At 35.7% G+C, this 25,466-nt stretch overlaps 1 protein-coding gene across 3 annotated transcripts; it reads left to right on the top strand.

The window, feature by feature from the left end:
- Positions 1–1,047: 1,047 nt before the first annotated feature.
- On the top strand, positions 1,048–24,690 carry LOC138316333 (sodium- and chloride-dependent betaine transporter-like). Of its 3 annotated transcripts, none has more exons than XM_069258011.1 (13): positions 1,048–1,528; positions 3,079–3,210; positions 5,796–6,078; positions 6,806–6,938; positions 8,801–8,935; positions 9,116–9,219; positions 10,685–10,809; positions 11,632–11,744; positions 12,136–12,267; positions 12,880–12,979; positions 13,587–13,687; positions 14,025–14,192; positions 24,098–24,690. In XM_069258011.1, exons 1-13 carry the CDS (start codon positions 1,327–1,329, stop codon positions 24,233–24,235), a joined length of 1,866 nt encoding a protein of 621 aa, XP_069114112.1. In that variant the 5' UTR covers positions 1,048–1,326; the 3' UTR covers positions 24,236–24,690. The 3 variants fall into 3 exon arrangements, with proteins under 3 accessions (XP_069114112.1, XP_069114113.1, XP_069114115.1); XM_069258012.1 differs by lacking the exon at positions 1,048–1,528 and adding an exon at positions 4,791–4,931 and having other exon boundaries at positions 3,076–3,210; XM_069258014.1 differs by lacking the exons at positions 1,048–1,528; positions 3,079–3,210 and adding exons at positions 3,955–4,110; positions 4,791–4,931.
- The last annotated feature ends 776 nt before the right edge of the window (positions 24,691–25,466 follow it).

Genomic DNA, 25,466 nt, shown 5'->3' with positions numbered 1-25,466 from the left:
CTGTTAATAGTCCGGGTACGTCCTTAAATGACCCTGGCTGTTAATAGGCCTGGTACGTCCTTAAATGACCCTGGCTGTTAATAGTCCGGGTACGTCCTTAAATGACCCTGGCTGTTAATAGGCCTGGTACGTCCTCAAATGACCCTGGTTGTTAATAGGCCTGGTCCTTCCTTAAATGACCCTGGCTGATAATAGGCATGGTACGTCCTTAAATGACCGTAGCTGTTAATAGGCCTGGTCCTTCCTTAAATGACCCTGGCTGTTAATAGGCCCGGTACGTCCTTAAATTACCCTGACTGTTAATATGCTTGGTACGTCCTTATGTGACCCTGGCTATTTATAGGCCTGGTACGTTCTTAAATGACCCTGGCTGTTAATATGCCTGGTACGTCCTTAAATTACCCTGACTGTTAATAGGCTTGGTACGTCCTTATATGACCATGGCTGTTAAAAGGACGTAAAACTAATACAATCCACTTTAAGGTGATACACACATTCCAGTTCTCATCGTAGTCATACCATTCTTTGTATAACAAGCCAGTTGACCGATACAGGTCCCCTGGTCCTCCTGTTACGGCTGTTTTATGGCGATGGTCTGATAGTGTAAATTTGGTAGTATTCAGCAATAAACAAGAGTATCTGAGTCTAAACATTATAACGTGAACGTCAGAGGTATATGACTGGGGATTGGAAATCCGACAATCTCATGGAAAGATTTTACAGACATTATTAGGAGTCAGGAAAGGATGGAGTAGAGATAAGGGTTAATTATATATACAGTGTATGCATTGACATGTCGTAATGATGTCTACGCGATAATCAATCTAACCATTGTCTTCTCCTAACATCGTGGGTATACATTTTGACGAACTTTTCTTATGTAGATAAGAGATTTGAATTGCAGGTAAGGAAAATGATGGCACTGTCCTGTTACATCATATCATTAGAGGTAGATATACCAGTACAAAAAATAATAAAGTAATATCCATAAATCTGCTATGGAAATTACATCCTAATACATCCGATACAATTTAGCAGTACACACAACAAAATGAAGAGTAAACGTGGCACTTGCTTCTATCGTATCATATATAGATTTAAATATTAGATATGCAACTTGCACATCAGTAGCGAGCAGGGCAAGACAATTCGACCTTGATGATGGAAATAATAAATGCATAACGTGATGTAAATATTAAACGTATCATATACTCCATATAATCTGTGGAAAGACGCTGGTTGTTTCACGTATGACTGCTTCGGCGTACAACCAAGCCAAACACAAGACACAGGGGGCAGTCATATGGAAGCACGCCCATTATTAACATGGAAGCTGAAAGTTTTTGTAACAACCGTGAGGAGATAGAGCTGGGAAATGGGGAGAAAAATGACTCTAAGGAAGCTACGTTCAAGATAGAAAGAGATGTATGGGCCAACAAATTTGAATATATCTTATCCTTAATAGGATACACCGTCGGACTCGGGAGTGTGTGGCGATTCCCATATCTGTGCATGAAAAATGGAGGCGGTGAGTTGTACAATTGCATTAAAAGAAATTAACAAACATAAATACAGTTAAATGAAAAGTAAGGGATAGTGGGAAGAGATTTTGCGCTATTGTTATTTTTTCTATCGATATCATACTGATTTATAGTACAATTCTGAAACTAAAACCATGAATATCGGAGTACGCACTATTAGCGATTAATATTGCTTACTATTATTAAAACAATACCAAAAAGACCAGTAAGAACTATGTTCAATGAGTAGCGTTGCGATTTTTTTTTACACATTTTAAGGACACAATGGATGCGTGCATATCATGACGCTTCCATAACAAATGACGGGAGACGTACGACCTGTATATATAAGAAATAAAAACAATAACGACTGACTAGTGAAACAGTCTGAAGAGCTCCTTTGAATGGGGCGAAAGCGCTCACTAGTCAGTCGTTATTGTTTTTATTTCTTATAGCTTTCGTCCGTAAGGATTTTTCTTTAAATTTATCATATATATTATATATATATAAGTAAAAAAGATCCATGTCCATGTGATGGTTTCCATATACATAAAAAGAAAATATAGCTATAAAACAGTTTTTCCGCCCTAGCGCTTTCTCGGAGAAAGCGCTAGGGCGGAAAAAACTGTTTTATAGTTGTGTTTTCCTTTTATGTATATATATATATATATATATATTTATATATATCTGTTTATATATTTTGTACTCTCTTTCAATTGAGATGAATATTAATGCGTATTTTGTTCAGAAAAAAAATCTTGACGAAATTGCAATTTTTATTAGATACTACCGTAGAATTCAGGCATTTTTTAACGTATATGTGTTACATGCAAGTAAAGCAGCGAGACAAGAACAGCTATTAGCACAACTTCGGTCGTCAGCATCGGGAGTGATCACAAATGCATACACTTCAATAACTTAAGTAATTATATACATTTATTAAAATAAACTCTCTCTCTCTCTCTCTCTCTCTCTCTCTCTCTCTCTCTCTCTCTAAAATCTTTTTTATAAAATTTTTTATATTCTTTGTTATATAATTAATTATAATTCTGTAGGGAGAGGGCTTCATATAAGTTGGAAAACTTGTGCCCAATCCCATTGTATATAAAATTTCACAATAAAATATGTTTAAATAAAAATGCAACGTGCCTGGACATGCACCATGACTCTCGTGTACACACTTACCTCAAAATTTGTTGTGCTTTGATCCCCTATACAATAAAAACATTGTTTTGTAATCATTTTCACATTATAGCTGACTTTACTACATCTCTCCGCATATAGATAACATGAAGAATATCAAAAAATCCTAACATTGATGAAATACAAGTAATTAAATCCGGGCTATTTTTGTTTGTGTAAATTATATGGTTTTGGTTGCTTTTCCTTTACCACATTCATTTTTACTTAATGGAATATATTTTCTGTTTTAATATTTCATCTTTACTTTACGGTGCAAATGACCATGTTCTATCCTGACCACCTTTTTCCGGCCTATGATAATACCATACTTTAGCTTTTAGCTGACCTGAGACAAAATGATTGTTATATTCCTTAGGAGCGTTCCTCGTGCCTTTTTTCCTGTTCACCATTCTCTGTGGCTACCCGCTATATATGATTGAGATGACTGTCGGTCAGTTCTCTGGAAAGAGTGCTATGGTGGCTTGGGGATTGTGCCCACTACTGGAAGGTACGAATGACATCTTTTGTTCATTCATAATTTGTAATTGTAAATTATTTCCTACGATGACCGAATGTGACCGGACCCATTAAAATGAATTTTATCGCGTTACACTTTGGAATGGTACTTCATCAAGAATTATTTTTACTGATGTCTGCATAACGTTATACTCTGGAATGGTACTTCATCAAGCATTAATTTTACGGATGTCTGCAAAACGTTACACTTTTGAATGGTACTTTATCAAGCATTAATTTTACTGATGTCTGCAAAACGTTACACTTTGGAATGGTACATAATTAAGCATTAGTTTTACTGCGGTCTGTAACATCGTACACTTTTGTGGTTGCACACTACAGCCGATACTGGCCATTGTAACATCTCCTACGCGCGATCTATATTTGTGGTACATAAGGTAATAATACCTCTGTAATATGGTATGGTACTTTGAAAACCAATGGCTGAGAGAAGCGATAACGCCACAAGGAAATGGGCAAACAATGTACAGAGTAGATAAAATTTAGTTCACCAACTTTATCAGTTACTTTGATATCGCATTTTAAAAATATACTTGAGTTTTCCTCGCGTACCCTGACATGAGAAAGATGAAACGTGATAGCGAATTCCTAAGCATCGAGTTATTCTGGTTTAATAGTCATGATGTGTCATTCGATATCAACGGCCGTTCTCGGTCACACAGTATCGTGGTATAAAAACTACAACGTGTTTGGTTTGTGTACCGCATATAGGTGTACCATGGTACAAAAACGGGTAAAAACCAATCGGTGTTCTTAGGTGTATCGTGGTACAGAAAGGAGTAAAATACTATATTTGCGTACCTTACAAAAGTGTATCGTTGTACAAGGACACAATTTGTTGCGCAAGCCTGAGCTTATTTTATTATGCACGGTAACTACTATACTACGACCATCTCTTTCTTGTTTTGTCAGTTTAATCAGGGAACATTATTTCCCATAAAATCTAAAATAACAAAATTCAAAACTACGTCTTTAATATTCGTTGCTCGCATCTTACTTTTCCCGAACTTGTCAACGCCAATTTGAAATGTATTTTAAATGATCGCCTCACGCAACAAGTAAGTAAAAACTTATTATCATATTCACACGTTTTTGTGAAATCTGGAAACATCAAAACCTTCCCCTGCGAGATGGTATTCATAACTTCATGAATATTTATGAATGATTCATGAACTTTCAAGAATATTAGCAGATTGTGGTTCATGAAAAAAAAGTTCATGAATTATCATCAAATGACTTTCATGAACTATTCATGAAGTTTTATGAATCCATGAAACATTCAAGATTGTTCATGATCAATGTGTCAAGAATTATCCATGAAGTTTTATGCATGACTTACATTCATTAAAATTCTTCAAAATGAATTAAAATGTTTCATTCATTTTTAAGAATTTTAAAGAATATTAGTTATGCATAAAGCTTCATGAATGATTCTTGAAATGCTATTTCATTCATTTTGATGAATTTTAAGGAATATCCACTGAAGTCATCTGACTTGTCACATGACCACATGAGTCACGACTTCTGTTTATATATTTCCCACCAAAACAGTCACAATCCAAAATGGCTGCTGTATCTGCTGGCATGTGGAAAGGGATTGAAACATTATTCATCTTAAAATGGAAGTTTTGGCACATTAATGAACGGATTATTCCATTCCTGGATTTCTTTAGGCACAGATGAACACTTTCAGTAAGTTTTGATTTATCTGCAGTTCTTTTCCTACATGAAATTGTTGCACACTGATATTGCCATAGTGATTATGCATAGATATTTATTTGTGAAATTTTGTGAAATTCAGTGAAAACAGATTTTGTTAGCACTTATCTTTGGCAGTAAGAAAATATAATGAACACAGTAAACTGTTGGTGATCTTCTGATGTTATATATTATTATATGGATTATACCTATTGTCGTAAGATTTTGTTTCATCAAATATTGAATTGATTCCAATAAAATTGTCATTGGTTTGATAGAAATTTTCAATTCTGGAACCCCAGTAGAGTTCATGAAATTTAGATGCCGCTGTCTCCATATTGCGTTCATTAAACTTCATAAACACGACTCAAGTTCATGAATATTCATGCATTGTTCTAGTTCATGAAGTTTCATGAATATTCATGAATTATTTTTGTCAGTTGTAGTTCATGAATAACTCATGAATTATCAAGAATAAACATTCATGATCATTCATGATGGTTTAAAGTTCATGAATATTCTTTAAATATTCATGAAGTTTTTATTAATGTTCATGAATGGATTGTTCATAAATGTTCATGATTTCATGAATAAAAGAGTTTCTTGAATTTTCATGAATTCATGAATGATAGGATTCATTAATGTTCATGCAATATCTTTTTCCTAAATTATTCATGAAGTTTTAAGTTCACATGAATTGAATGAAAATATTCAGGAATAATTGAAGACTATTCATGAATTTTATTCATGAATAATTCATGAATTATTCATGAATGTTCATGAATTATTCATTAACGTGTCGGAAGGGCGTCACCAACAACACTATTTTTTAATATAATAAGTTGTTTGTCTTTCAAGGTATTGGCTACGCTATGATTATCCTGGGTACTATTGTCACCTGGTATTATGGCCTCATTGTTGCCTGGGTACTGTTGTATCTGGGGTACTCATTCTACCCGACACACCCCTGGTCAACATGTGACAACGAGTGGAATACTGACCAGTGTGTCGTACTAAGGACAGGACACAATCCACTGACCAACACTTCCAGCCTGTATAATCTGTCTATCACTGATTCCAACACTAGTTTAACTACGCTCCAGAAAGGATTTTATCCAACCGCTGCCACCGAATTTTGGCGGTACGTACTATTATAAGACGCTTTTAAATGTGAATATGAATGATAGGTGTATTATATCCGAGGGTCACAACATGCCATAAACCCGAGCGAAAGATTTACATTTTACGATCCCGAGCCTTCATATCTGCGCATTAAAGAGTATTTTTCTCCCATAACTTTTAATTACAGCAATTAATATGCTGTTGGCTTCAAAGCAATGGGCAAAACAAATGCCAGGAAGACAATAGCTTGTTTGTAAGTTGTACATGACAATGTGTAATTGAATTTGGTTGAAATTACGGTTATTATTTTGTTCTGTAGTCTACAATGACAATGATTATATTCTCGAAAACATACCAACAGAAGTGTTGGTTATATAATCAGGACTTATGCATGTAAACAGCATCAAAAATGAAATTGCGTAGTACTTACACATCTAAAATAATATGAAATAGTTTAGTACATATTACACATCTAAAATTATATGAAATAGTTTAGAACATATTACACATCTGAAATAATATGAAATAGTGTTGCACATATTTTACATCTAAAATAATATGTACAGGATATAAGTTTGTGATGTATAATAACTATAAATTGTGTAAGTGAAATACAGTTCAATAAAGAATGGAACTCATCTCCAATTTTATTTATATTACATATGTTACAAATTCGTTGCTCACTTGGTATATATATTATTCCATCTGTCATATTCAATCAGTAGTTTTACATGTTTACAATACAGATACAAGATACTGAACGAGTCATCTGGGATAGAGGAGTGGGGCTCCATACAGTGGCATCTCGCTCTAGCCTTGTTCTTCTCCTTCACCTCCACCTTCCTCTGTATCATCAAGGGGGTCAAATCTGTCGGCAAGGTACTTTACCTACAATCAACATTAAGTACTAATCCTAAAACAAATCAAAAATTCACAAAAGTAGAGGAAATTCACATTTTTCCCTTGGAAAGGCTTGAATTATTGTATTGATCTATATGTGAACGATCTTTCTTCAAAAATGGTCAGTTTGTTCATTTTTCTATATAGTTAGTTGTGATTTTGTTAGGCATTTTCTTGAAAACTTTTCATTACCATTATCGAATTCTTACTTCTTTAATCCAATTGATAATTTTGATAATTTAATAATTTGACAATTACTAATTCCATTGTTATTCCTGTAAAGACACTTGTGTTTGGGCTATGTTTCAGGTTGTCTATGATTCCATTAAAGACACTTGTGTTTGGGCTATGTTTTAGGTTGTATATGACTCCATTAAAGAAACTTGTGTTTGGGCTATGTTTAGGCTGTCAATGACTCCATTAAAGACACTTGTGTTTGGGCTATGTTTCAGGTTGTCTATGATTCCATTAAAGAACTTGTGTTTGAGCTATGTTTAGGCTGTCTATGACTCCATTAAAGACACTTGTGTTTGGGCTATGTTTCAGGTTGTCTATGATTCCATTAAAGACACTTGTGTTTGGGCTATGTTATAGGTTGTCTATGATTCCATTAAAGACACTTGTGTTTGGGCTATGTTTTAGGTTGTATATGACTCCATTAAAGACACTCGTGTTTGGGCTATGTTATAGGTTGTCTATGATTCCATTAAAGATACATGTGTTACGGCTTTGTTTCAGGTTGTCTATGATTCCAGTAAAGGCACTTGTGTTTGGGCTATGTTTCAGGTTGTCTATGATTCCATTAAAGACACTTGTGTTTGGGCTATGTTATAGGTTGTCTATGATTCCATTAAAGACACTTGTGTTTGGGCTATGTTTCAGGTTGTCTATGATTCCATTAAAGACACTTGTGTTTGGGCTATGTTTCAGGTTGTCTATGATTCCATTAAAGACACTTGTATTTGGGCTATGTTTCAGGTTGTCTATGATTCCATTAAAGACACTTGTGTTTGGGCTATGTTTCAGGTTGTCTATGACTCCATTAAAGACACTTGTGTTTTGGCTATGTTTCAGGTTGTCTATGACTCCATTAAAGGCACTTGTGTTTGGGCTATGTTTTAGGTTGTATATGACTCCATTAAAGACACTTGTGTTTGGGCTATGTTATAGGTTGTCTATGACTCCATTAAAGACACTTGTGTTTGGGCTATGTTTCAGGTTGTCTATGACTCCATTAAAGGCACTTGTGTTTGGGCTATGTTTTAGGTTGTATATGACTCCATTAAAGACACTTGTGTTTGGGCTATGTTATAGGTTGTCTATGACTCCATTAAAGACACTTGTGTTTTGGCTATGTTTCAGGTTGTCTATGATTCCATTAAAGACACTTGTGTTTGGGCTATGTTATAGGTTGTCTATGATTCCATTAAAGACACTTGTGTTTGGGCTATGTTTCAGGTTGTCTATGATTCCATTAAAGACACTTGTGTTTGAGCTATGTTTAGGCTGTCTATGACTCCATTAAAGACACTTGTGTTTGGGCTATGTTATAGGTTGTCTATGATTCCATTAAAGACACTCGTGTTTGGGCTATGTTTCAGGTTGTCTATGATTCCATTAAAGACACTCGTGTTTGGGCTATGTTTTAGGTTGTATATGACTCCATTAAAGACACTTGTGTTTGGGCTATGTTTCAGGTTGTCTATAATTCCATTAAAGGCACTTGTGTTTGGGCTATGCTATAGGTTGTCTATGATTCCATTAAAGAAACTTGTGTTTTGGCTATGTTTCAGGTTGTCTATGATTCCATTAAAGACACTTGTGTTTTGGCTATGTTTCAGGTTGTCTATGTGACTGTTGTTGGCCCGTTCATCCTTCTGATCGTTGTTTTAATCAGAAGTCTGTGCCTCGATGGATCTTTTGATGGTGTTACCATGTACCTCAAACCGGACTTTTCTAGACTGGCACACTTTCAGGTAATAAACAATGAAGGAAAGTGTTTTCGCGTTTCCCTACTTTAGTAGCTACTTTCTACTGCCATGGGTAGTTTATTTCTTCTATAAACAGAGCAACATGTGTTAATGTAACATGAATCAAATTGCAATACTAAATTATATCCAATATTCTGTAAGAATAGACAATTACTCTATTTTCAGGTTTGGCTGGAAGCAGCGTTACAGGTGTTCTACTCGTTAGGACCAATATGGGGAGGCGTGGTCACCATGGCTAGTTATCAGAAGTTCAAAGGCGATCTAATCAGGTAACAAAGAACTCAAGTCCTTCTTTGGTCATCATTTATTTCTATCTAAAAGTTCTGCAATGTACATATTCTAGTGGTAATAATTTAGCGCTTTTCGAGACAAAGTTACGGTGCTAAAATATTGTAATTGTATCTTTTTTCTGTATATTGTAAATATAGACATTCTTGCAACTGCATGCTCAAATTTACCATTGCATTGACCTGTTTAAGACCAGTTTGCCCTCGACTACGCTACAATGAGTACAATATTCTATATTCATCACACCGACGAAAGGCAACCTTTGAAAGAAAATAGCATTATTTAAATCATACACCGCGGCAATCTCGGTCCGTGTGTAGCTTTCAGTTTCTCTTTGTATCCGTTGACATTATATTTTATATCTGGGGATATTGTATTCGGTTACATTATATTTTATATCTGGGGATATTGTATTCGGTTACATTATATTTCATATCTGGGGATATTGTATTCGGTTACATTATATTTCATATCTGGGGACATTGTATTCGGTTACATTATATTTTTAATCTGGGGATATTGCATTCTGTTGCATTATATTTTTAATCTAGGGATATTGTATTCGGTTACATTATATTTTGTATCTGGGGATATTGTATTCGGTTACATTATATTTTATATCTGGTGATGTTGTATTCTGTTGCATTATATTTTTAATCTGGGGGTATTGCATTCGGTTACATTATATAAATACTATCTGCATTAGAGGGTGACAGTGCCTAGTGTCACCCCGAGGATATCACTGTCACCCGAGGCGAAACCGAGGGTGACCGTGATATTCCGAGGGGTGACACTAGGCACTGTCACCCTCTAATGCAGGTAGTATTTATTTTATTATAAAGTAAAAGTCTAGAAACAAAACTAGTTTTTGAAGTATTTGCAATCTATTGAAACATTTTACTGATTTCAGCAGAAGTCGAACAGTCACCGTCGGCAGTAGAATAGCATATCAGCTTCTTCTCAGTGGCGCAAACTATCATTGCATTATAAAAAAGAATACTCACAATAAGCATTTAGTGAAAAGTTCTTGTTGTCTTGTCTTCTGCGTTTGTTAAATTCTTAACGTTTCTGTAAATCTCAATGAATTTTGGTTTCGTCCCGTCGTCTGTTTACAACATTAGCAACGTCACGAAGACGCTTGAAATCGCATGTCTTCCGTTCACCTAATCACCGACGGGTTCATAAAAACCAACATATAGCGCTTTGACGGTAAGCGAAAAGTCGTGAACGGGAAGCTCCGTCCTTAATATGAAAAAAATATTGATAAACAGACTAATTTGGCAAAACTATTACTAAATAGCTCCAGATAAATTTTGAGGCGTCGCTTCAAAAAACAAAGATGGCGTCGAAAAAAGAAACGAGTGCGCATCTTTTTCGGGCGGTTAATATTTTGCACTGATATTGTATTCTGTTACATTATATTTCATAAAGGCTATATATTTGCAGAAGCACGATGATCATTGTAGCTGTCGATACCTTCAGTAACTTTCTGTGTGGACTTGTAGTGTTCTCCATTATCGGAGTACTAGCTCACGAAGCCGGTCTCTCCATTGAAGAGGTCGCAGAATCAGGTTAGATACTTTTACCCATTATCTTTAAAATATATTCAAAACTTCCTCGACATTTGTAATCATAAAAATAGTAAATACCATGTTAACATAACGTCACACATGGTCATATGTTATTACATAGAAATTGTATACATACGACTCAATTGATTGAATATGGACCATGCAGATTCAGATGTTTTTTGGTTCGATAGTGTCATATGTCTGGCAGATGTACTTTCATGTTGGAGTCATAGAAAAGACACTTCAACCGCTTATTTGTCCTTTTAAACAATGAAGGATGTATCATCTTTGTATTTGATAATACTTTTACGTATGGTGCGAAATAATTATACTTTAATTTAAAGAGATAATAGGTTATGTATCAACTACATTTGACATAGTATTGACTGTAACGTCGTAAACAATTGAGTGTTTATTTAAGCATTGAACGTCTTTCAGTTGGCATTCATAGCCAATATGAATGCCAACTGGACAGAGGCAAATTCCATGAAGCGCTAGCGCTTCATGTTGGATTTGCCTCTGTTCAGTTGGCATTCATTTTGGCTACGAAAGCCAACTGAAAGACGTTCAATGCTTATATTTACATTTGGTTATAATTCTTTTTTGAAATAAGAAGGGATTTTGCATATATAGTGAATTAATCATTCGCTATAGTCAAGGATGAAACAGCTATTTCAACAGCCGTTTTCCATGATCGTTGCACGACAATTATGACGTCACAATAGGCGATTGAAGGTCATAGTCTATATGACTGTCAACTGCGCTTGGTAGGGTTATATATTGGGACTACAGTGAAAATGTAAATATACTGTATTGTAACAGGACCCGGACTAGTGTTTTTAGTGTACCCCGAGGTCCTAGCTCGCATGCCACTACCTCAGGTTTGGGCCGTCATTTTCTTCTTCCTTCTATTTACCATTGGTCTAGATAGCCAGGTAAGTCTTTTTCATATAGCTAGAATTATTTTTGAGTTATTTAGTTTATAAAATTATTAAGTGTCATAAGACATCATTCTAAGGGTTATGTATCAATCACTGCCATGTAAAAGATATTGGTACTGTACATTAACTATAGGAAGAAGAAACAATTAAAGTGCTAGCTCATATCGATGTTTTCGATACGTAGATGCAAAGCCTAAATAATGGTATTTTATGTACACCAGATGTTTAATATCTAACATAATATATAATTTTTCCATCTCATTAATATGAAACGATCATCATAACACTAAAAGATCCAATCAGACTGGCCAGGTCAAGTTTTTATTTCAAAATGTTGTTGTTATTTCCCATTGCCGAAAATTTCAATGTCATTTTCCGTTTTTAGTTCGGTGTCCTTGAAGCGACCATAAGCGGCTTTGCGGATCTTTACCCAAGAGCTCTCGGCAGGAAAAAGACCTACATTATGGCTGTTTTCTATGTTTTATTTCTGGTCACTGGTTTGATTTTTGCTACACAGGTAAGAACACTAGTTTCAGTACACGTGTATTCCATGTACTGAATCTAAACCAAAAGCAGGCTGCAATGATTTACACCCATATCTAATTCAATCGATGATTGATCAATTTAGTCACTCTGTGTGACATTCCCATAATTTCTCGAATATGGTATTCACAATTTATTTGTATCAAACGATATTTAGAGTATCAAATTTGAGAAATGCCTACGATATGTTCTTAAATACTATCTTTTTATTTTTACAATATATATCTTAGCTTGGAACAAATATTGGACTTTAAATATTTTTTTAGATATTCTATTTCATCAATCTTAAATTCTGAATTTTACAACAATGCTTTGTCCTAATAGTATGTTATCCAGATACTATCTCCATGTTCTAGCAATTGTGTAATAAAGGAACAGCATAAAGTTTGAAGCCATTTTCTGTCAAAATTAATCAGGTTTATTAATAACTTGTTGAGATGATCAGCCCATTTTTTGTTACCTGGTAGGGTTACACAAAGGTATTTGTAGTGACATCTGATATAAGTGCAATTTTATTTATAGGTAGGGAAGATGAATCGATTCCAGTTCACTGAACCGGAGTATAAAACAGTGTGTTTTATTTTAGGGCGGAGTGTATCTATTCCAGTTCATTGACTGGTACCTATCAGCGTTTTGTATCTTTTTCTTGTCCTTTCTGGAATGTCTAGTGGCAGGCTGGCTGTACGGTAAAAACAAACATTTTATAAGGATAATAACATGTAATTGTATGTGAATATTTAGAAATGTTCCTGTATTGGCCATGTAGTCCATGGCAGCTACCCAGGCTTATCCTCCACTGTACAGACAATCAGGCCAGTATATCTCATTCTGGTATTGGTGTTACAGCCCCTAAAACTGATCATCTACCCGAAATACAGTAAAAACATTCAATTTCGCTGGACATTTAAATTCGTTTATTTCGTGGGTACATAAAAACGACGAAAATAAAACACAAACGAAAATTTAACCAGAACTAAATCTGAATTATCTTAAATAGAAGAACAACGACATTTTATCCCAACGAAATTAAATGTTTTTACGCCATATGATGGAACATAAAGCATTTTTTCTTTCGCAATGTTCTAGTAAATAGGATTACTTTTCAAAGTTCGTAATTTTTTATGCTAAAAATGTCAGCTCTTTTCTCACAATATTTGCATTTTTAAAGCGTAATTGTTTCTCTTGCTCTGGAGACAGCTACTTGAATTAATGAGACAACGTTTTGGTTATTATTACATATTTAACAGGGGTTTATATTTTAATAAAATGAACTAATTCATACATATTTCCCAGGTGCGGAACGGTTCAGTCGAGACATCGAGTTAATGACAGGACGGTCAGTTCCGGCCCTTACCAGGATATCATGGTGTATTCTCACACCCGCGGTCATGTTGGTAAGAAAGCGTTAATAAATATATATTCAATGTCATTAACATCTCAAGCTCTATTTCATACAAATACAAGTATTCAGATTACGCCAAACTTCAATTATAGACCATACATATAGATCTCATAATTTCAATAATAAGAGTTATTCAATATATATTAACAGTTTTAACTGACAAACTTTGTCATTTGTTTATGCTTCAGACATTATGTGACACACATAGTAAATAACATTACCTGTGTTTCATTGGTCATTATCATGTTCCAGACTTCCCCTGTATAAATCCAGGTAGCGGTGAGAGAAATTAGAAGTAGACATTCCATTTAATTTCGTTTGTTCTGTAGATGGCGTTCGTAGTGGTGGCGGTAAAGTTTGAACCCCCGATATATAAAGGGTACAAATATCCCGATTATCTGGGAGTTGTTGGTATTTTCATTGCTATACTCAGTATGCTTCCTGTTCCGATCGTCGCCATCAAGAGACTTCTACAGACATCTGGCACATTCAGCGAGGTCAGTGGATTCCAATGTTTTTGATAAATAGTGTAGTTTAAGGCGGAGTGATAGTGCTTCGCATTATCTCTTTCATTTGCGGATATTATATTATGTAATATAACTTAAGAAATAATATGCGTACATACACTGTATATGTCGTCAAAACCAGTTACAGAACCATTCATCCCATTCAAAACATGAGTATGTGATGACCAATGTTTTCGACTCTGACAGACTATAGTTAACAAGTAACGGAATCCTATCTATTTAGTCTCCACTTTTGTCATTTTAGCTTGCTTATAGAGAAAAAATTGTAAATGATACAATACTTAATTTGTCGGTTGAATGAAAAATAAAATTTTCACAATATATCACATATACATCTACTGCGAATGGAAAGATGAAACAAAATAAATGGCAGACACTTTTTGTATTCTACGACAATATTAGGGTCTGCCTCCTCAGATTTACATAGGCTTCAAAAGAGCATTAAATACGTTATATTACATGTGGATGTAAGCATATCATTCCTGTAAAGCTGTATTTTTTTCAATTAGTCACATTGCTCATAAATTTCATTGTTGAAACCCTATAATCATTATTCTGGTCACTAAGATGTCTTTGAAATACTTTATCAAAAGAGATGAAAACATTCTGATGCATTAAAGTAGGGTTGTCAAATCGTTCGGAATTCACTAACAGGTTACTCGCACAATCTTCCGACCGAGTAACCGGTTAATAGGTAAACTTAAGTGAACAGTTGGGCAAGGATGGCTAAAGTCGGTAAAAATGGTGTGAATGTATTCAATATAATTTCTTATGAAATAGAAAAATAAAATCTCTCGCCAAAATCTGTCTGCGTACAAAGAAATTAATTTAAAGTATGGAAATTCTAAAACGTCCTCCCGGCTCACTATGTCCGTGGTTACATTTCCACGCAGCCTCGCTTTCAATGCTTTCAACTTTTCTTTCTTTCAATGGTCAGAACTGGGAAACGTAAGCAGAACTTGGCCGTCGTATTAATATATGAGAACTTTTGGAAGGCCAATGAACGCATTTAGACTGGTATTCTTTGCCCGACTATTCACTTTACAATTACAACATAAACTAGATTTGATCGCGATCAAAACACGGGATTTCCATCCAGCAAATAATCATGTTATCGATCAGATGATCATTTTGATAATTTTCTCTTTGCATAAAATCGAACTATCTTTAATGAGCGAACAAACGGTCGAAAGAACGAACAAACGCACACCCGAGTGAAAGAAAGAAAACAATAACTATCGAACGAAAATAACAAACGAACAAAAAAAGAAAGAAAGAACGAATATAATAATTACATACACAATGTATCTGGTTGAACACGGGTATCAACGTGTCCTTCATTCCATCCGTCTTTTAATCGGACTGTGTACACTTCCGGTTACAGACATATGCCACGAACATACTTCCATATTTGATTTTATTAACTCAGACAAACAAACACACGAACACATGAATTAATGGACAGACAGATTGGACAATCACGATACGGTGATCACAATTTGCACACATGGACGAACAAACAGCGCTGAAAAAGTTGAAAGTTAGAACGCATTACGATGAAATAAATATACACATAAATAACACATACATGAAGTGGCATATTTTTTGCCTGCTGTAAAGATACACAGTAAAATCTCAATTAGTCGAAGATGAAGGGACTACCTTAAAAAGTTCTTCATCTAGACTTCGACGCATAAACTGTCTAGACAATGCACCAAGTTGTTGTTAGTTGATGTTATCACTTAAAAAGTTTTTAAGTTTTGAAATTTTGTTTTCAAATTACAATTTTATGGGACTCACGCAATAAAATCAACTGAATGGATCACTGCCTGTAGTGTGAAACATACGTGTGTATTGAACGAATCACTACCTATGATGGGATATTAAAGATATATACTATATTTTTAAATGAAATCTCATTTTGTGTGATGTATGTGAAAGGAAGCCGCCATATTTTAACAACCAATTTTATGTGATTATTAACACGCAACACTGCGCGGGTGTCAGTTCGCTAAACCTGCCTATATTATTAGGCTTTTAAAATGTGTTTTTGCCTAATATATAGTTAGCTCGCGATACCTCTTAAACGTGAAATCGGAGGAAAGATTTGGCCTACGCTACGTCAGCGGCATATTTCTAATGCATCGTCCATACCCCGCTGCCCCCATGGTATATCTCATTTGTGAAATTAAACAACTCTGCACAATGAAATACTTCTGAGACCCTTCTATTTCACACATTTGTTATGGCCGCCGACTACACATTTAGTTGAGTAAACGGCAGCAAATCACCATCGTTTCCGGTTTTATATTTAAAAAGCCACGTGTAGTTGAGAGGTAAACAAAATGCCAGCCATGTGTAGGCCTGTAGTGAGCTACATGTAGATGCGGTACCGCCGCCGTGTTCAATTTAAATGCTTGACAACATGTCGTGTATGTCGACCGTGATTCCACTATAACAAATCTAAGTGGTTGGTATTTTGTTTCGTCTCAATAGACAGTCTATTAATCTGTCTGCTCGTACGAAATGACAGGACACACACTGCGTACAGCACGCACATACTTTGAGATATATTTCATTAAGTCAGATAGACAAACAAAACAAACCCACGAACAAACGAATGGACAGACAGACGGACTGAATAGGCCATGGGCTAGGAGGGTCCCACATGCACCCCCCCCCCCCCCCAAACCTCCGAACCAATATTTTTCTGAACCCTTATGACCCACTGATCACAAATCCAAATGTTAACATTGCATAAGTTGGGATGAACTTCCGGTTATGACGTCATCAAGATGGCCGCCATCTCGAATTTCACTAAAAATTGAAAAATAGTCATAACATTAACATTTTTCAACCGAAGTAGACAAATGAGGTACCAAAATGACCACAATTGAACAACAAATACATATCAGGAACAAAAAATCCAATATATGTAGTGATTTCTACGCATGAAATGAAAAAATCGGATTTATAGCTCAAAAATGGTGATTTTTCAGCAAATTTTTCATATTTTGTTTGACGCAGCAAAAATGTTTCCCAACAGCAATCTATTATTTCTAAGAAGTTTTTTGACCACTTGTCAATCAGTTTAAGCAACAAAAACAACAAAAACCAATGTAAACATCGTATAAGTTCCGGTTATGACGTCATCAAGATGGCCACCATCTCGAATTTCACTGAAAAATGCAAAAATAGTCATAACATTGGCATTTTTCAACTGAAGTAGACAAATGAGGTATCAAAATGACCACAATAGAACAACAAATACATGTCGTGACCAAATAAGCCAATATATGTAGTGATTTGAACGCAGAAAATGAAAAAAATAATATTTTAAGCTCAAAAATGGTAATTTTTCAGCATTTTTTCATATTTGGCTTGACGCAGCAAAATTGTTTCCCAACAACAAATTGTTATTCACAATCAGTTATTTGACCTCTTATCAATCTGTTAAAACAACAACATCAAAAATATATAGAAATGCAAAAAAAGAATTATTGTTATACCCTCAATTTTATAGATTAGCAGCGTCTCAAAAATAACACAACACCTACTGATAGCGTAACAAATGTAACCTAAGCTAAGCCTGTGTTTCCGTTAATATCATTAACAGTTCCCAAAGCGTTTGTGTCTTTGAAAATGAGCACATTCATTGTTTATTTCCTATGCATAGCATAAGCAAAATGTCATATGGTTACTACAATGTCACTAATATGTCTTTCACTGGTTCTCAATGATAACCATTATCATTGTGCATGCTTTCTCGCCTCACTGACCTATCCACTGAAGAGACTCGGCATATCTGGTAGCTGGTACATGCAGTCGGAATCAGAGTACTCGAGATATCAGTATCCAATTCGTCGAAAGCCAGATCGACGTCTTCGATGTCGATGAGCTCATGTGACACTGCATTACCAGTGTTGTTCTAGCCTTTTATGACCCATCCATGACTAGAGTTCATATCAGGAACAACAGGTTCAGGGATGTGGGATCTCTTTCAGATTCTAACATATCGTACGTATATGCTGTTTCAGACTTCTCCGGCATAATGGAAATTACACCAGATGCACATTCTTCCAATGGTGGAATTGGTTCTCTTAAGCACATAACTCCATAATTCGTATGAAGTACTATTCATCAATCTTGTGGACCCTCGTGCAACCATAAATGGCACTGGTGATATCATTGAGGTCATTAATGAGGGCATAAATGTTAAATGTTTTTCATTGGTCTGACTTTTCCCACTCCCTTGAAGGTGCTGGTTTTGTCACATCTGGTGTATGCGCAAAGAGACCATTGAAGACTCTCCAGTAAAAAGTTCTCTAAAGTGCTTTCCAGACTTGGCAAAGAGTGAACTGCAGACCTCATTTATGACCTCAAAGAATCCACCTGTGCCACCTATGGTCACTGAGGTTCAAAAGAATTAGGAATTGTGCTTCATACGAACTAAGGAGAACCAACTCAACCCTCCGCAGAATGTTGATCTGGTGTCTTTTCCATCATGCCGGGGAGTCTGGAACATCATATACGATATGTGAATCTAGGTGAAACTAAGTTGGAAACAGGAAGAGCTCCCACATCCCTGAAGCCGATGTTTCTGATCTTAACTCTGACCATTGACAGTTGACAAGTTAGAACCACGATGGTAACCCGGTAATGTAATGTCACATCAGGTCACCGAGGTCGAAGACGACACTCTGGCGAGAAAGCACGCACAACGAAAATGATTAGCATTAAGAACTAGTGAAAGAAATATGTGACACTGTAGTAATCATCTTATATCTTGCGTTATACACAGGAAATAAACAATGGATGTGCTCATTCTAAAAGACACAATATGTTTCGAAAAGTGTCATGGTATTTACGTAACTTTGATTTGATACCCTATAGCTATTAGTTAGCGTTTTGCTGTAATAATTCATTTTGAGAGGTTACTAGTCTACAAAATTTCGAGCATGAAAATGGATTATTTTGAAGTCCCACTTAGATATTCAGCCAACTTTAAATTCAAATTTGTTAAGATATAAATCGTCAATAGTCAATGTTATATTCAGGAAATTCCAAGACACCAGGAAACTGTAGTGTTAGCGGTTTGGAAAAAATAACAATCATATGCCGCATCCGGTGATGTTTTGTAAACCAAAAGATGGTATAACAAATCACTGTTGCATTTCTATATATTTTTGTTGTTGTTGTTTTAACAGATTGATAATAGGTCAAATAACTGATTGTGAATAACAATTTGTTGTTGGGAAACAATTTTGCTGCGTCAAGCCAAATATGAAAAAATGCTGAAAAATTACCATTTTTGAGCTTAAAATATTATTTTTTTCATTTCCTGCGTTCAAATCACTACATATATTGGCTTATTTGGTCACGACATGTATTTGTTGTTCTATTGTGGTCATTTTGATACCTCATTTGTCTACTTCAGTTGAAAAATGCTAATGTTATGACTATTTTTCATTTTTCAGTGAAATTCGAGATGGTGGCCATCTTGATGACGTCATAACCGGAACTTATACGATGTTAACATTGGTTTTGGTTGTTTTTGTTGCTTAAACTGATTGACAAGTGGCCAAAAAACTTCTTAGAAATAATAGATTGCTGTTGGGAAACATTTTTGCTGCGTCAAACAAAATATGAAAAATTTGCTGAAAAATCACCATTTTTGAGCTTTAAATCCGATTTTTTCATTTTATGCGTAGAAATCACTACATATATTGGATTTTTTGGTCCTGATATGTATTTGTTGTTCTATTGTGGTCATTTTGATACCTCATTTGTCTACTTCGGTTGAAAAATGTTAATGTAATGACTATTTTTCAATTTTTAGTGAAATTCGAGATGGCGGCCATCTTGATGACGTCATAACCGGAAGTTCATCCCAACTTATGCAATGTTAACATTTGGATTTGTGATCAGTGGGTCATAAGGGTTCAGAAAAATATTGGTTCGGAGGTTTGGGGGGGGGGGGGGGGGGGGGCATGTGGAACCCTCCTAGCCCATGGCCTAGAATGATGGATGGAGGGATGGACAGGCAGACACGCACGATATACGATTTCAATTTGCACACAAGGACGAACGAACAGTGCTGAGCCAATCAGCGGGACTCTGGTGAGAAAAACAAATTCCCAATTTTAATGGGATTTGAATTGCCATATTTGGAGGGCTATATTTCCGCCATTTTCGAATTCATGATTTCGAAATTATAACCCTGTAGAGACAATAGGCCAGAGTCTCAATTTACAAAAAATCAACACCCTACATTAAATAATAAAGGCGCTACGAGGCCACAGATTACGGAATAAAAGAAGGAAATGGAACAAATTGCCATATTTGGAGAGCTATATTTCCGCCATTTTTCTATATAACCCATTGGAATTCATAATGTTTGAAGACAAAAGTTCATGCAACATAGGTAGGAAAAATTAACTATGTATATACAGGTTTAAAGCCGCTGAAACAACTGTCACAAGGACAAAAAAAATAGAAATTTCGATTTTTGATGTCCTATATCTCGACCATTTTGAATAATATAACCATGAAATTAGTCATTATATGTGTCTGAGAGCATGTTTTTTAACATCCAATTCAAAACATTTTTAATGTCCAATATCTCCGCCATTTTGAATCATATGACCTTGAAATTGGTCATTTTATGTGCTTGAGAGCATATTCTTTCATATGCGCCTTTCAAAACATTTCTATGGTAAAGCTCATTTTTGATCTTTGTTTGACCTCATTTGACCCTCTAGCGAACTCTTGACCTAGACATAATCTCTGATAACAAATAATAAGAAAAAAACGTTCGATATCGCGATCTACATAAATAACGAAATGCACACGTTGAACAGCGTACGGTTATGAAGCTATGAACGTTTAAAGTTTGGTCGAAAAAAGTTGTTTTTTACGTCTGTGACCTTGACCTTGAACATTGTTGTAAAAAATCGAACGCACATTTCAAGATCTTATGTACGTTCATAACGTGTCCAAAGTTGAGCGTCGTACATTAGTCCGTTAGTGAGATATCCTGCTAACAAGATTTGTGGAAATAAGAAAAAAAAAGAAAAATAATAAGAAAAAACATAACAATAACAATAGGGATTTCCATCCGTAAATGGAAATCCCTAATAACAGGTTACATCACAATGGTATCAATTTAACGTATTTAACAGGTTCAACTTATGACAATACGACCACCTTAAAATTAAAGACACTCTCGCTAACACACATTATTTCAAAAGAAGTCTGTATTACACCACTTTTTACAGTATATAAATAGCCTCGCGTTGATTAACCTAGCGCAGCGAGTGGTGAACAGCTTATGACAGCAAATTAAGCAACATCAAATCCTACAAAGGTTTTGTTTACTACTTATTGTTCAGAATGTGTGTTATATAATCAATATGAAACCGTTATCTCAAGAGATAGACTATATGGTATATAAGTTACCATAAAACACAAATTATCGGATTATTTAGCTAGGCTGAAAAGAGCATTTATCGATATTTTGTTTATTAATCAGTATAATAAAAATTCTACCAATCATACACTATTGAAACGCATACTAGCACGTCTGTTACAGGATTAAATCATTTAGTCTACATCAAGGACCCGGACAGATTTTCCTATGCAAATACATGTCGATTTTACGGCACTGCAGCTTAACATACAGGATTATTTTCCTTGTTTTTAAATGAGTACAAAAGACATTGTATGTTTATAAAACAACATTGATCGAGCAAGCCTGCTGTTTATATTACAATAGCGGTGATCTTAGGTGTTCATATGCAACCGTCTTGGATATCGTTTCAATTGATATACTGTTGATTGATTGTTTATCAAACTTTTAGCCCTATGTCTTTTTAGGTCATCTAACCGAAGGTCAGGATGACCTATTGTCATCGTGTTTTGTCCGTCGTCGTGCGCCGTCCGCCGTGCGCCGTGCGCCGTGCGTCGTGCGTAAGACTATTTATACAAAAGCCTACTCCTCCTTAACCCTTGAGCGGATTACATCCATATTTGGTGTGAAACATCATTGGGGGAGGACAATCATATTTTATATAAATGAGCCTGGTCCAACCCCTAGGGGCTGAGGGGTGGGGCCCCAAAAGTGCAAATTTTCTTAATTTAAGCTTTAAAATCCTACTCCTCTTTCATCCTTGGATGGATTTCATCCATATTTGGTGTGAAACATCATTGGGGAAGGACAATCATATTTTATATAAATGAGCCTGGTCCGATCCCTAGGGGCTGAGGGGTGGGGCCCCAAAAGTGCAAATTTTCTTAATTTAAGCTTTAAAATCCTACTCCTCTTTCACCCTTGGATGGATTTCATCTATATTTGGTGTAAAATATCATTTGGGAAGGACAATCATATTTTATACAAATGAGCCTGGTCCGACCCCTAGGGGCTGAGGGGTGGGGCCCCAAATGGGGAAATTTTCTTAATTTTAGCTTTAAAATCCTACTCCTCCTTCATCCTTGAATGGATTTCATCCATATTTGGTGTGAAACATCCTTGGGGATGGACAATCATATTTTATATCAATGAGATAGGTCCGACCCCTAGAGCCAGAGGGGCAGGGTCCCAAAAGGGGAAATTTTCTTAATTTAAGCTTTTAAATCCTACTCCTCCTTCATCCTTGGATGAATTTCATCCATATTTGGTGTGAAACATCATTGGGGAAGGACAATCATATTTTATATCAATGAGATAGGTCCGACCCCTAGAGGCAGAGGGGCGGGCCCCAAAAGGGGAAATTTTCTTAATTTAAGCTTTTAAATCCTACTCCTCCTTCATCCTTGGATGAATTTCATCCATATTTGGTGTGAAACATCATTGGGGAAGGACAATCATATTTTATATAAATGAGTCTGGTCCGACCCCTAGGGGCTGAGGGGTGGGGCCCCAAAAGGGCAAATTTTCTTAATTTTAGCTGGCCCACTTCCTGTTTTCAGGTTTCGGTCTCTGTTCTCAATGAAAATTAGTCTATAGGGGTTTAAATTGATGCCGAACAACATGCAAACGTTTTCGTGAAGATTTTAGTATTCCAAGATGGCCGCTGACCCACTTCCTGTTTTCAGGTTTCAGTCTCCGATCTCAAGGAAAATTGGTCTATAGGGGTTTTAATTGATTCAGAAGGGGGAACTTCAGGTGAGGACAATCATATTTTATAAAGGACCGAGCCCTATAGACCAATTTTCCTTGAGATCGGAGACTGAAACCTGAAAACAGGAAGTGGGTCAGCGGTCACCTTGGAATACTAAATCTCCAAGTTTGTTCAACAAATGACATTTACCTATTTCAGAAACTTACATATTCAACTAAGGAGTTCCTCGTATTGTTTATATTAATCTTTAACCAATACTTTATACTGTGACTTTGTTGTTTTGTGCAATGAGTCAGATGACCGTTAAGGCCCATGGGCCTCTTGTTTTATAAGTGCCTGTACATGTATCGAACGTAAAGTAATTGATGAAAATGCTATCATCATTAGCTAAGATAGACATATTATTGATATTATACCATTACTCCGATACACCAATAAAGCATACAATACATAGTGTTCAAATTACTACATGCATATATATTCAGTGTATCGATACAATACACTGTAATACAATACAATAATACAACAACATCTGTCGAACTTGGTTAACGTGGAGTTATACGCTGGGCAATATCTACTCAAACAGACACATTTGTATATACAAGTTCGATTATTCGGTTACCGAATTTTATAACCGGTTAACAGACTTCCGACCGAGTAATCAGTTAACCGGTTAACCGTTAACAACCCTAATTTAAAGCAATAGCGTTTGGTCTAATTTGGGCATTTCTGACATTATCCTGTAACATGTTGTAGAGAATGGTGACACTGTTAACCCCACGTAAACATTGGCTTCCACACGACAACCAAGAACGCTTATCCTACCAACAGTACAGGTATAGAGGCGGTCTAAGGCGGAGAATTCGGACCAATTTGTGTGGAGCGAGCGAGTAAGATGAACAATACAGGATAGAAACATGGTACTGAAATCGAGGAATTCTAAAAAGTATACCCAGAATTTGTGTTGTATCATGTAGATATACATAATGTAATAGATAAATGTGTATCCCAGCAGAAACTACTGAATTCTTATTCATAACAGAACTTAACTTTGCTTAGCAGAATGTGGGTGCCGAAATTGGAACTTCAACTATTGGATTATGTGACCAACATACACTGTACCAATAAGACATTACATTGGACGAAGCCACAATGGCAGTAAAACAACAAGTGGATAGTGTTAAAGTAGCATCTTATCGAGACCGCTTGTCGTAAAAATAGACGTCATCTACCACTCTGAAGTACATGTAGTGTCTATATCTTTCTTTATCATCATCAACGTATGTTCATGTCCACGAATTTTCAAAATGGCTTATGATAAATACGGTCTGAATAAAATGTTTATTTCATGACACGGTTTAGCTTGTGGTTTGCATCCAATCTGCATCATTAATCTTTTTTTAAAATTGGACAAAGTCTGAAAAGTCGGAGAAAACAAGCAGACCTCTGACCATTGACTGGTTACTCCCACAAGGTTTTCTTACAAAACAACTATATAATTCGATTCATTATATTCACCTGATAGCATCTTTAAACAAAAACTCAAAATTTACCAACGCACACTGTGTTGCTTAAAAACCAAAGATGTGATATTACCATATTATGTTTACACTGCCACGTCAACATTACGTGTAGACAACAATATGTATGGAAACAATTGATAAAGTGTCATATCCCTAACATAAACATTTCTAAACTTTAAGGAGTTCCTAAAGGGGTTCTTAGGATGTTCATGAAAGTGAGCCCAGCTCATCTTGTATGTAGATCTTTGTTAAATTACGTACACATCTGAGTGTGACAGAGTAAACACTCTGATCGTGAGACCATGCTATTTATCAGTGTCAACTCTGATCGTGAGACCATGCTATTTATCAGTGTCAACTCTGATCGTGAGACCATGCTATTTATCAGTGTCAACTCTGATCTTGAGACCATGCTATTTTTCAGTATCAACTCTGATCGTGAGACCATACTATTTAACAGTGTCAACTCTGATCGTGAGACAATGCTATTTATCAATGTCAACTTTGATCGTGAGACCATGCTATTTATCAGTGTCAACTCTAATCGTGAGACCTACTTTTTATCAGTGGCAACTCTGATCGTGAGACCATACTATATAGCA

The sequence above is a fragment of the Argopecten irradians genome, chromosome 2 (genome assembly GCF_041381155.1).
Source record: "Argopecten irradians isolate NY chromosome 2, Ai_NY, whole genome shotgun sequence".
NCBI lineage: Eukaryota > Metazoa > Mollusca > Bivalvia > Pectinida > Pectinidae > Argopecten > Argopecten irradians.
This window is presented reverse-complemented; position numbering and strand designations above follow the sequence as displayed.